Source organism: Bufo gargarizans, chromosome 6 (genome assembly GCF_014858855.1).
Source record: "Bufo gargarizans isolate SCDJY-AF-19 chromosome 6, ASM1485885v1, whole genome shotgun sequence".
NCBI lineage: Eukaryota > Metazoa > Chordata > Amphibia > Anura > Bufonidae > Bufo > Bufo gargarizans.
In genome coordinates, this window is record NC_058085.1 from 388,714,636 (window position 1) to 388,727,306 (window position 12,671).

At 48.4% G+C, this 12,671-nt stretch overlaps 1 protein-coding gene across 1 annotated transcript; it reads right to left on the reverse strand.

Annotated features, from left to right (window-relative positions):
• Positions 1-503: 503 nt before the first annotated feature.
• On the reverse strand, positions 504-1,417 carry MARVELD1 (MARVEL domain containing 1). Its single transcript, XM_044298609.1, has one exon. It carries the CDS (start codon positions 1,218-1,220, stop codon positions 723-725), a length of 498 nt encoding a protein of 165 aa, XP_044154544.1. The 5' UTR covers positions 1,221-1,417; the 3' UTR covers positions 504-722.
• Positions 1,418-12,671: the final 11,254 nt, after the last annotated feature.

Consider the following 12,671-nt stretch of genomic DNA (forward strand, 5'->3'; position numbering starts at 1 on the left):
GCAGACAGCACTCCGTGTGCTGTCCGCATCCGTTGCTCCCTTCCGTGGCCCAGGAAAAATTATAGATCATGTCCTATTCTTGTTTATTTTGCGGACAAGAATAGGCATCTCTATAACAGGCCTTCCGTTCTGCAAATTGCGGAAGGCACACAGGCGGCATCCGTGTTTTGCAGACTGCAAAACACGGCACGTTTGTGTGCATGAGCCCTAATGAATAAAAACCTACCATGCTAACATCTGGAGATGTCTTCTTAACACAAAAAAAAAACGCACCAAAAACCACGGGTACAAAAAAAATAAAAATAAAATACTTAAAATGCAAAAGTGCTGAAAAACACTACCAAAAACCTATGTGAAAGCGAAAGTACGCTGAAGGAACCCTAAAAGAAAAAAATATATAAGCCCTAAAGCAGCAGAACATCAAAGAACAAACCCCAGGGGGGAGGGGGGGGTTGTAAAATGTGCTTTTGTGTAAAAAAAACAACCCAAAACCAGAAGAGAAGCAGCATTCCTTGTGCACTTGTATATTCAGACATAAGGCAGCACAATGTAACAGCCATGTAACGTACCCAGCAAAAAGTAACAATGTATCGAAGATACAACACAGAAAACAAAACAGAAGAGTAATAAAAGAAATCAGTCATCCAAAGCATTCTTCAAAATCGTCCCTTTCTTTGCATCCCAGGACCCCTCTGTGCCCCCAGCTGCAGTCCTCTGCCCCCCTATATAACGCTCTGCCCCCCTTTGCTCTTCCTGTAGCAGAAGTACAGAGTGGTGAGCATATACAGGAGGCTGCACACCCCTGCCAATATAGAGGCCGTCAGGTAGGTATTGAATGGGCAGCGGTGCTGGTAGCCATGTAAGGTGCAGAAGGAGCTCTCGTCGGTGTAGATGGCCATGACCACGGTGGCAGCGACGTGCAAAACGGTGGCCAGGGCATCAGAGACCAGATTGGTCAGCAGCCAGCGCTGGCCTCCTAGGATTGGCACCAGGTCCTGCTTGTCCAGCAGGGTGACGAAATACAAGAGCAGGGTGAGGAGCCAGAAGAAGACAGCCACAAACAAGACGAAGTGGATCCCTCCACTGTAAAAGCTGGAGGCGATGGTGATCCACAGCGCAGCCCCCGCCACCAGTTGCAGAACTCTCAGCACCCCAGGGAAACTTCTCAGGAAAGTCTGGTTGGCACTCAGGGAGCTGCTGGTGGTCACTTGGGCACACATTGCAGCTGGGGAGGAGATGATGGAAGAAGATTGTAATCCCTGGAGCAGTTGTGGAAGAATCAGTGCCCGTTGTGCCAAGGCAGGAGGGTGATGGTTTCTTCAGATCCCTGCCTGGTGTGCAGCTTGTTCAGATGTTGGGTGTAGGCAGTCCCACCATGTAACCTAATGCCTCTCCTTCCTCTGCTGACATCACTCTGCATGTAACTTCCCCTGCATTTTCACATCTGGATAGGGTGGTTGTAGAGAGAGCTGTGTGTGTGTGTGAATGTGCACTGCATTCCTCTGCCTGAAAGGAGGATGTCAAGGGGCTGAGAACTATTACAGCAAGCAGAGGTATTATTATCCACCACTACAGAGCATGCACATGGACTTGGAGGAAAGGTTCATTTCAAGGGAACATAAAGCTGACATGTCACCACAGACAGTGAGTTTTAGCCCTACATGCAGCAGGGATCTCCAACTCTCCGGTTCCTGTCAGGGCATGATAGGAGTTGTAGTTTTGCAGCAGCTGGAGAGCCACAGGTTGGGAAACACTGATCTACAGGGATTTGAGAAATTGGACTTGACTTAAAGGGGTATTCTGATTGTAGCAAGTTGTCTCCTATCCTATAAGGATTAGATCAGTGGGAGTCCTATCCCACTGAATGGGGACCCCATACCCTGCAAGGCCCATAAAAAGGAACGAAGTGGCAGGTAGAGCATGCGCACTTCTGCTCCATTCAAATTGTGTGGGACATCCGGAGATAGCTGAGCGCAGTACTGGGCTGCTCTGGAACTCCCATACAGATAAATGGAGCAGCAGTGCACATGCTCGACCTGCCACTCCGTTTATTGTGAGGGGCCCCGCAGGGTGTGAGATCTCACTGGGACCCCCAGTGGTCTACTAGTTACCTGTAGCTAAGGTATAGGTTATGACAACTGTAATACCCCTTTAAACCATTTTATTTAGAATATGCAGCAGTCACATTTTAAAACATGTTCACACTGAATTTTGAAGCTGAAAAAAACCTAGGCTGACCCTTTGAAATTCTGCCGTGAATTTGCATTTTTTGTTATATACAGAATTCGCTCCACTTTTTTTTTTTTGACCACGCAAATTTTAAATGAGCAATGGAAAATTGCATGCCCATATGAAAGAAAACAGGGAATTCTCCATAGGAGGCAAGGATGGGGTGCACGGGGTGAATGAAATCCCTGGTAAATTCACAGAAAAGTTGAATTCAAATCCACATGTAAGGGCTGTTTCACACGAGCGGATGCCGCGCGTGACATCCGCTGCGTGAATGACAGCCAAGACCCGCTGCGGACAACAGAGACACAGAGCATTAGCATGAGTGATAATGCTCCGTGCCTCTCTGTGACCTTTTTACTACAAAATCACAGTGAGATAAAGTTGTTACCGTGATTTTGTAGTAAAGAGGTCACAGAGAGGCACGGAGCATTATCAGTCATGTTAATGCTCCGTGCTTCTGCTGTCCGCAGCGGGTCTTGGCTGTCATTCACGCAGCGGACGTCATGCACGGCATCCGCTCGTGTGAAACAGCCCTAACTCTTTCTGATGCAGTTTATGTTCCGTGGGAACGCAATCTTAGACCCATTCACATGTATATATATTTTGGTCCGGTCAGCATTTGGATGCAACTTTTCTAACATAGTAACATAGTACATAAGGCCGAAAAAAAAGACATCTGTCCATCCAGTTCGGCCTGTTATCCTGCAAGTTGATCCAGAGGAAGGCAAAAAAAAAACTAAAAACTGTGAGGTAGAAGCCAATTTTTCCCACTTAAGGGGAAAAAAAATTCCTTCCCAACTCCAATCAAGCATCAGAATAACTCCCTGGATCAGCGACCCCTCTCTAGTAGCTATAGCCTGTAATATTATTACGCTCCAGAAATACATCCAGGCCCCTCCTGAATTCCTGTTTTGTACTCACCATCACCACCTCCTCAGGCAGAGAGCTCCATAGTCTCACTGCTCTTACCGTAAAGAATCCTCTTCTATGTTTGTGTACAAACCTTCTTTCCTCCAGACGCAGAGGATGTCCCCTCGTCACAGTCCTGGGGATAAATAGATGATGGGAGAGATCTCTGTACTGACCCCTGATATATTTATACATAGTTATTAGATCTCCCCTCAGTTGTCTTTTTTTCTAAAGTGAAAAACCCTAATGTTGATAATCATTCTGGGTACTGTAGTTGCCCCATTCCAGTTATTACTTTAGTTGCCCTCCTCTGGACCCTCTCCAGCCCTGCTATGTCTGCCTTGTTCACAGAAGCCCAGAACTGTACACAGTCCTCCATGTGTGGTCTGACTAGTGATGTGTAAAGTGGTAGGACTATGTTCTTTTCACGGGTATCTATGCCCTTTTGATGCAACCCATTATCTTATTGGCCTTGGCAGCAGCTGCCTGACACTGGTTTCTACAGCTTAGTTTGCTGTTTATTAAAATTCATAGGTCTTTTTCCATGTCAGTGTTACCAAGTGTTTTACCATTTAGTATGTACAGGTGACTTGCATTATTCCTTCCCATGTGCATAACCTTACATTTGTCAGTGTTAAACCTCATCTGCCACTTCTGTGCCCAAGCCTCTAATCTATCCAGATCCCTCTGTAGTAGTATACTGTCCTCTTCAGTGTTAATTACTTTACACAGTTTAGTGTCATCTGCACAAATTGATATTTTACTGTGGAAGCCTTCTACATGATCATTAATAAATATATTGAAGAGAATAGGGCCCAATACTGACCCCTGAGGTACCCCACTAGTGACAGTGACCCAATCTGAGTGTGTACCGTTAATAACCACCCTCTGTTTTCTATCACTCAGCCAGTTACTTACCCACATACAGACATTTTCTCCCAGTCCGAGCATTCTCATTTTATATACTAACCTTTCATGCTGTACAGTGTCAAATGCTTTGGCGAAGTCCAGATATACGACATCCATTGATTCGCCGCTGTCAAGTCTAGAACTTACCTCCTCATAGAAACTGAATAAATTAGTTTGACATGACCGATCCCTCATGAAGCCATGCTGATATGATGTAATTTGCTTGTTTTCATTGAGATCCTCCAAGATAGCATCTCTCAGAAAACCTTCAAACAGTTTACCCACAACAGATGTTAAACTTACCGGCATATAGTTTCCAGGCTCTGTTTTTGGACCCTTTTTGAATATTGGCACCATATTTGCTATGCGCCAATCCTGTGGGACATTCCCTGTCAGTATAGAGTCTGTAAGTATCAGAAATAAAGGTCTGGCTATGACATTACCTAATTCTCTTAGGATAAGGGGGTGTATGTCATCTGGCCCTGGCGATTTGTCTATTTTAATATTTTTAAGTCGCTGTTGTACTTCTTCCTGGGTCAGACAGGGCACTGTTAATGGATAATAAACTTTTACATTCTGCATTTCCTCTGACAGTTTATTTTCCTCAGTGAATACAGTGGAGAAAACAAAATTTAATAGCTTTGCTTTCTCCTCATCGCTCTCTGCACTCCCCCCTCATTACTCTGTAGAGGGCCGACACCTTCATTTATATTTTTTACCATTTATATAATTGAAGAACATTTTAGGGTTAGTTTTGCTCTTATTGGCAATTAATCTCTCGGTCTCTAGTTTGGCGGCTTTTATTTGTTTTTTACATATTCTATTTTTTTCCTTATAGTTTTTTTTAGTGCTTTAAATGCTTTATTTTTGTCATTTATTGCCGCCTTTACTGTTCTATTTATACATATTGGTTTCTTCTTGTTCCATAACCTTTTATTCCCATAAGGTATTAGATTTTAGGATGCTTTTAAAAATATCCCATTTTGTGACTGTATTTTTTATTTTTGAGGACTTTGTCCCAGTTAGTTAGGCCTATGGCCTCTCTTATTTGGCTAAAGTTTGCTTTTTTGAAGTTAGGTATTTTTGTTCCTCCCTGTAGAAATGCTCGTTTGAAGGATAATTGGAAGGTTATTACTTTATGGTCACTATTTCCCAGGTGTCCCCCGACCTGCACGTCTGTTGTTCTGTCAGGCCTATTGGTTAATACTAAGGCCAGTATGGCCGTCCTTCTAGTCGGGTCCTGAACCAGTTGGGAAAGGTAATTGTCATTGATTATTGCCAAGAACCTGTTTCCTTTATGGGATGTACAGCTTTCAGTTTCCCAGTCTATATCTGGGTAGTTGAAGTCCTCCATAATAACCACCTCATTATGATCTGCCGCCACGTCTATCTTGTTTAGTAGCAGATTTTCTGTGGACTCTGGTATATTAGGTGGTTTATAATAAACTCCTATTAGTAAATTATTATTGTTTTTAGCTCCATGTATTTCTGCCCACAGTGACTCCACATGTTCATGTCCCTCACTTATATCTTCTCGGAGCTTTAGACAGGACTTTACATAACAGCAGACAGCTCTTCCTTTCCGAATTTGACGATCCTTTCTAAACAGACTGTAACCCTGTACATTAACTGCCCAGTCATAGCTATCATCCAGCCATGTCTCAGTCAAAGCATAGCATTGTGGATGTGCGATCCAGTTTTGTTTCTCTCCCCCTGGTATATTAATGGTCTATTTTGTTCTTTACTGGTTTTAATCACACAAGTCTGCATATAGTGGTCATTGACCTGTAGCTCCTGATAGCAATGGACATGTTGTGTTAGACAACTGTTCACATGGTGCAGTACTGTGTGGTGGCCTTTGTTTTGTGGTGCTGTTCTGGTGGGTTGGTGGGACCCAGTGCCATGGTTGGCACTGTCAGACATCAGGGTTGCTGTTTTGACTCCTGGGTCCCGCCGCCTACCAGGGCAGTGCCGCTTTGTCACCGCACTGCGCTGCGCCTTTTTTGTCAAAGAGGCGACCTTGGCGTGGTGAGTGGGCTTATGCCTTTTGATCAAAATGTACACTAATGCCTCTTGTACAGCATGCAGTATGGGGGGCTGTACACTTCAATATAGCGCTGAGAAGCGAGTCAGATCAAAGCATAGCATTGTGGATGTGCGATCCAGTTCTGTTTCTCTCCCCCTGGTATATTACATGTCTCAGTTATTCCCACTGTCATAGCTATCATCCAGCCATGTCTCAGTTATTCCCACTATGACATAGTCCTCCTCACACATCGCTAATTCCAGTTCCCCAGTTTTATTAGTCAGGCTTCTGGTATTAGTATACATACATTTAAGAGGTTTATGTATATTTTTACCCTACACCTTTCCTTCTGAACTGTTCTAGTCCCTCCTTCCATTCCTCCCCCGGTCCCATTACCTTGCCCCCGGTCTCTATCTGCACTATCTTCCCCTCCTATAATGTAATTACCCTCCCCAGTCCCTAGTTTAAACACTCCTCCAACCTTCTAGCCATCTTCTCTCCAACACAGCTGCCCCTTCCCCATTGAGGTGCAGCCCGTCCCTATGATAGAGCCTGTAGCCGATAGAGAAGTCGGCCCAGTTCTCCAGGAACCCAAACCCCTCCGTCCTACACCAGTTCTTGAGCCACTTGTTACCCTCCCTAATCTCCCGCTGCCTCTCTTGTGTGGCCCGTGGTACAGGCAGTGTTTCGGAAAACACTACTTTTGAGGTCCTTGCCTTAAGCTTTTGACCTAAATCCCTGAAATCATTTTTAAGGACTCTCCACCTTCCTCTAACTTTGTCATTGGTTCCGATATGGACCATGACCACTGGGTCTTCTCCAGCCCCTCCCAGTAATCTGTCAACCCGATCCGCGATGTGTCGAACTCTAGCGCCAGGAAGACAGCACACTGTTCGGCAATCACGGTCTTTGTGACAGATCATCCTATCTGTACCCCTAATAATTGAGTCTCCCACTACCAGCACCTGTCTGGCCTGCCCTCCTCTCCTGGTCCCCTGCTTACTGGAGCTGACATTCCCCTGACTGGCAGAGGAAGGGTCCGGCTGCAGCAGTGCTCTCACTGAACCAGTGGTGTGCCCAGGGGGGGGCCTTCCTCCCCGGGTGCCGGCTCTCACGGGGGTGCCGGCAGGCCCTGAAGCAATGAGCGCTTCCATCAATACAGATGGAAGCGCTCATTGCTGAAGCGCTGACACCCACATACTGCGGCGGGGAAGGGAGCGGAGCGCATAGTTCCCTGCCCCGCCGCCGATCACCGCAATAGGCTTCAGGCCTAGCAGACGCGCGTGATGCCGGGTCTCAGCAGCACAGTGCCGGGACTCTGCGAGCAAGCTTTTATTTTTTTATTTTATGTGCCAACTTTGGGGGACATGAGGGGGGTGCACACAGGAGGACGTGGGGGGGGGGGATATGGTGGGATACTGTGTGGGGGCAAATTATTATCGGAGGGATTACTATGTGGGGGGGGAATTACTATATGGGCAATGGGGGAAACTACTGTGTGGGGGACACTACTGTGTGTGGGCAGAGTGGGGGACACTACTGTGTGGGGGACACTACTGTGTGGGGGACACTACTGTGTGGGGGGGCAGTGTGGAGGACACTGCTGTGTGAGGGGCAGTGTGGGGGACACTACTGTGTGGGGGCAGTGTGGGGGACACTACTGTGTGGGGGCAGTGTGGGGGACACTACTGTGTGGGGGCAGTGTGGGGGACACTGCTGTGTGAGGGGCAGTGTGGGGGACACTGCTGTGTGAGGGGCAGTGTGGGGGACACTACTGTGTGGGGGCAGTGTGGGGGATACTACTGTGTGGGGGCAGTGTGGGGGACACTACTGTGTGGGGGGCAGTGTGGGGGACACTACTGTGTGGGGGGCAGTGTGGGGGACACTACTGTGTGGGGGCAGTGTGGGGGATACTACTGTGTGGGGGCAGTGTGGGGGACACTACTGTGTGGGGGGCAGTGTGGGGGACACTACTGTGTGGGGGGCAGTGTGGGGGACACTACTGTGTGGGGGACACTACTGTATTGGGGCAGTGTGGGGGACACTACTGTATGGGGGCAATGTGAGGGACAATACTGTATGGCGGCAGTGTGGGGGAAACTACTGTGTAGGTGGCAGTGTGGGGGACACTACTGTATGGGGGGCAGTGTGGGGGATATTACTGTGTGGGGGCAGTGTGGGGGACACTACTGTATGGGGGCAGTGTGGGGGATACTACTGTGTGGGGGCAGTGTGGGGGACACTACTGTGTGGGGGGCAGTGTGGGGGACACTACTGTGTGGGGGCAGTGTGGGGGATACTACTGTGTGGGGGACACTACTGTGTGGGGGCAGTGTGGAGGATACTACTGTGTGGGGGCAGTGTGGGGGACACTACTGTGTGGGGGGCAGTGTGGGGGACACTACTGTGTGGGGGTAGTGTGGGGGATACTACTGTGTGGGGGCAGTGTGGGGGACACTACTGTGTGGGGGGCAGTGTGGGGGACACTACTGTGTGGGGGACACTACTGTATTGGGGCAGTGTGGGGGACACTACTGTATGGGGGCAGTGTGAGGGACAATACTGTATGGCGGCAGTGTGGGGGAAACTACTGTGTAGGTGGCAGTGTGGGGGACACTACTGTATGGGGGGCAGTGTGGGGGACACTACTGTGTGTGGGGGCAGTGTGGGGGACACTAATGTGTGGGGGGCAATGTGGGGGAAATTACTGTGTGGGGGCAGTGTGGGGGAAACTACTGTGTGGGGGACACTACTGTATGGGGGCAGTGTGGGGGACACTACTGTGTGGGGGTAGTGTGGGGGATACTACTGTGTGGGGGCAGTGTGGGGGACACTACTGTGTGGGGGGCAGTGTGGGGGACACTACTGTGTGGGGGACACTACTGTATTGGGGCAGTGTGGGGGACACTACTGTATGGGGGCAGTGTGAGGGACAATACTGTATGGCGGCAGTGTGGGGGAAACTACTGTGTAGGTGGCAGTGTGGGGGACACTACTGTATGGGGGGCAGTGTGGGGGACACTACTGTGTGTGGGGGCAGTGTGGGGGACACTAATGTGTGGGGGGCAATGTGGGGGAAATTACTGTGTGGGGGCAGTGTGGGGGAAACTACTGTGTGGGGGACACTACTGTATGGGGGCAGTGTGGGGGACACTACTGTATGGGGGCAGCATGGGGGATGTTGCTATTGGGGAGGCACTGTAGGGGCAATTCTATTATTTCTTGGGACACTATACAGGGATTATTACCTGGAGCACAATATAGGGTGTTATTATTACTGGGGGCACTCTAGGGGACATTATAGCTGCTGTAGACACTGTAGGGACATTTGGGGTAATTTATCAAACTGGTGTAAAGTAGAACTGGCTTAGTTGCCCATAGCAGCCAATGTGGACAGTAATAGGACATGTACTATTTCTTTGCGGAGCGGACATACGGACACGGAATGCACGTGAAGTCATTTCTGCTTTTTTCCGGACCCATTGAAGTGAAGGGTTCCACATTCTGGGCCGCAAAAAAAACCTAAACGGAACGGACACGTAAAAAAATATGCTTGTGTGCATGAGCCCTAAATGTTACAATCCAGCAGAAAATGATCTCTCTACTGTCAGCTGCCTTATAAGCCCTGTTGTGACACATTATGCCAGGACCTGGACTCCAGGGACACTCTTTATGCCACCGTCACTTTCATCACTGAATTTGGAAGATACTGGACACAGATATCCTGTGTATGCATATCTGAGTTAATGAATAGCTGGTGGGACATTGACACCGGGGGTAGGGTGGGATAATAAAGTCTAGGTTCCGCATTCTCAGCTACTTTCAAATACCTAAAAATCTAGCAGATGCTCTACTTAGACAGCATCTAAGTAGATCACGGGTGGTAGCTGAATCAGTACTACAGAATAAGGGCTCATGCACATGACCGTTTCCTGTTTTGCGGTCCGCAAATTTCAGATCCGCAAAACACGGATACCGGCTGTGTGCATTCTGCATTTCACTGAACATCCGGCCCACAATAGAACTACCCTATGCTTGTCAGTAATGCGGACAAGAATAGGACATGTTCTATTTTTTTGTGGGTGCAACGGAACGGACATACATCTTTTGCGGCCACATTGAAGTGAATGGGTCCACATCTGATTTGCAAAAAATGCGATTCGGATGGATACGGATTATAACCAGCCATGTTCACGTGTCAGCTCTAATCAAATCTGTACACAATCTGCATCCTACACAGGTGAATGGGGTTTCTGCAACAACCAATTTCATGTGATTTTTGATGATGCTGTGAAAAAATTTCTGTTGCATGCTTTTGGCAGATTTCACATGGAGAAGCAGTGCGTGGGGGTTAATCCTGGAAGGGATCTGTGGCAGATCAATCTGCACATCTGCAGCAGAAACTTTGGGGACTTCTGGGTTTCTGCTGCGGAAAATACAGATTTTAATCCCACATGTGAACATAGCCTTAGGCCTCATGCACACGACAGTATTTTTTCACGGTCCGCAAAACGGGGTTCCGTTGTTCCGTGATCCGTGTCCGTTTTTTCTTCCGTGTGTCTTCCGTGATTTTTGGAGGATCACCAGACATGAAGGAAAGTTAAAAAAAAAAGTCGTTTTGGTGTCCGCCTGGTCGTGTCCCTATCGGAGTTTTCTCCAATCCGATGGTATATTTTAACTTGAAGCGTCCCCATCACCATAGGAACGCCTCTATGTTAGAATATACCATCGGATTTGAGTTACATCGTGAAAACTCAGAACTCAGATCCGACAGTATATTCTAACACAGAGGCGTTCCCATGGTGATGGGGATGCTTCAAGTTAGAATATACTAAGAACTGTGTACATGACTGCCCCCTGCTGCCTGGCAGCATCCGATCTCTTACGGGGGGCTGTGATCTGCACAATTAACCCCTCAGGTGCCGCACCTGAGGGGTTAATTGAGCGTATCATAGCCCCCTGTAAGAGATCAGGGGCTGCCAGGCAGCAGGGGGCAGACCCCCCTCCATCCCCAGTTTTAAATTCATTGGTGGCCAGTGCGGCCCCCCTCCCTCCCTCTACTGTATTAATTTCATTGGTGGCCAGTGCGGGCTGCCAGGCAGCAGTTTAATCGCTGGGGCTCCGATCGGTAACCATGGCAACCAGGACACTACTGCAGTCCTGGCTGCCATGGTTACTTAGCAATATTAGAAGCATTATACTTACCTGCTGCGCTGTCTGTGACCGGCCGGGCGCTCCTCCTACTGGTAAGTGACAGGTCTGTGCGGCGCATTGCTTAAAGCACAGATCTGTCACTTACCAGTAGGAGGAGCGCCCGGCCGGTCACAGACAGCGCAGCAGGTAAGTATAATGCTTCTAATATTGCTATGGCTGCAATGGCCACCAATAAAATTAATACAGTAGAGGGAGGGGGGGGGGGGCGCACTGGCCACCAATGAAATTAATACAGTAGAGGGAGGGAGGGGGGGGCGCACTGGCCACTAATAAATTAAAAACTGGGGAGGGAGGGGGGTCTGCCCCCTGCTGCCTGGCAGCCCCTGATCTCTTACAGGGGGCTATGATATGCACAATTAACCCCTCAGGTGTGGCACAGCAGGGGGCAGTCATGTACACAGTTCGTAGTATATTCTAACTTGAAGCGTCCCCATCACTATGGGAACGCCTCTGTGTTAGAATATATTATCGGATCTGAGTTTTCACGAAGCTCTGAAAAATCTTTTATGCAGACGGATCTTCGGATCCGTCTGTATGAAAGTAGCCTACGGACACGGATCACTGACGCGGATGACAATCTTGTGTGCATCCGTGTTTTTTCACAGACCCATTGACTTGAATGGGTCCGTGAACCGTTGTCCGTCAAAAAAATAGGACAGGTCCTATTTTTTTGACGGACAGAAAAACACGGATCACGGACGCGGATGAACAATGGTGCATTTTCCGAGTTTTCAACTGACCCATTGAAAGTCAATGGGTCCGCAGAAAATCACTGAAAACGGACCAACGGACACGGATGCACACAGCGGTCGTGTGCATAAGGCCTTACAGTACAATACATCAGGCTTGTAAAACCTATAGCAGAAAAATCCACATGCAAATTGGAGCATGCTGATTCTTGTGCGGGATAGGCAAGGATTTTTCTTGGAGAATCTCACCCCTTGGAATGCATAGAGTTAAATCCATTGTGAATCCACAGGACAGTCTGCCGCAAAATCCTTATTTAACATATGCAGATCTGCGGTGGAATAATAAGTCGCTGCTTGTTTCTTGAATGGTTGTGGCTAAACCCCATGTTCTATGAGGACCTTGTGACGTCACAGGGTAACGTGACATTGTAAGTTACATAACTCTGAAGCAGACGTGGGGTAAGGCCCCATGCACACGTGTGATGGACGTTCCGTGCATTGCGGTCCCCATTGCACGGGCACCATCCGTGTGGTTGCCGCAGAAGGATGCAGACCCAACTTGAATGGGTCGGTGATCCGTCAGCACCATGTTCTATTTCGTTGCAGTGCGGAGGTACGGAGAGAAACACCACGGAAGCACTCGGTATTGCTTCCATGGGGTTCCGTGCCTCCTTTCCGCTCCTTCTGGATTG

Coding starts and splice junctions, on each gene's coding strand:
- MARVELD1 (XM_044298609.1), bottom strand. CDS start 1,220: ATGTGTGCCCAAGTGACCACCAGCAGCTCCCTGAGTGCCAACCAGACT.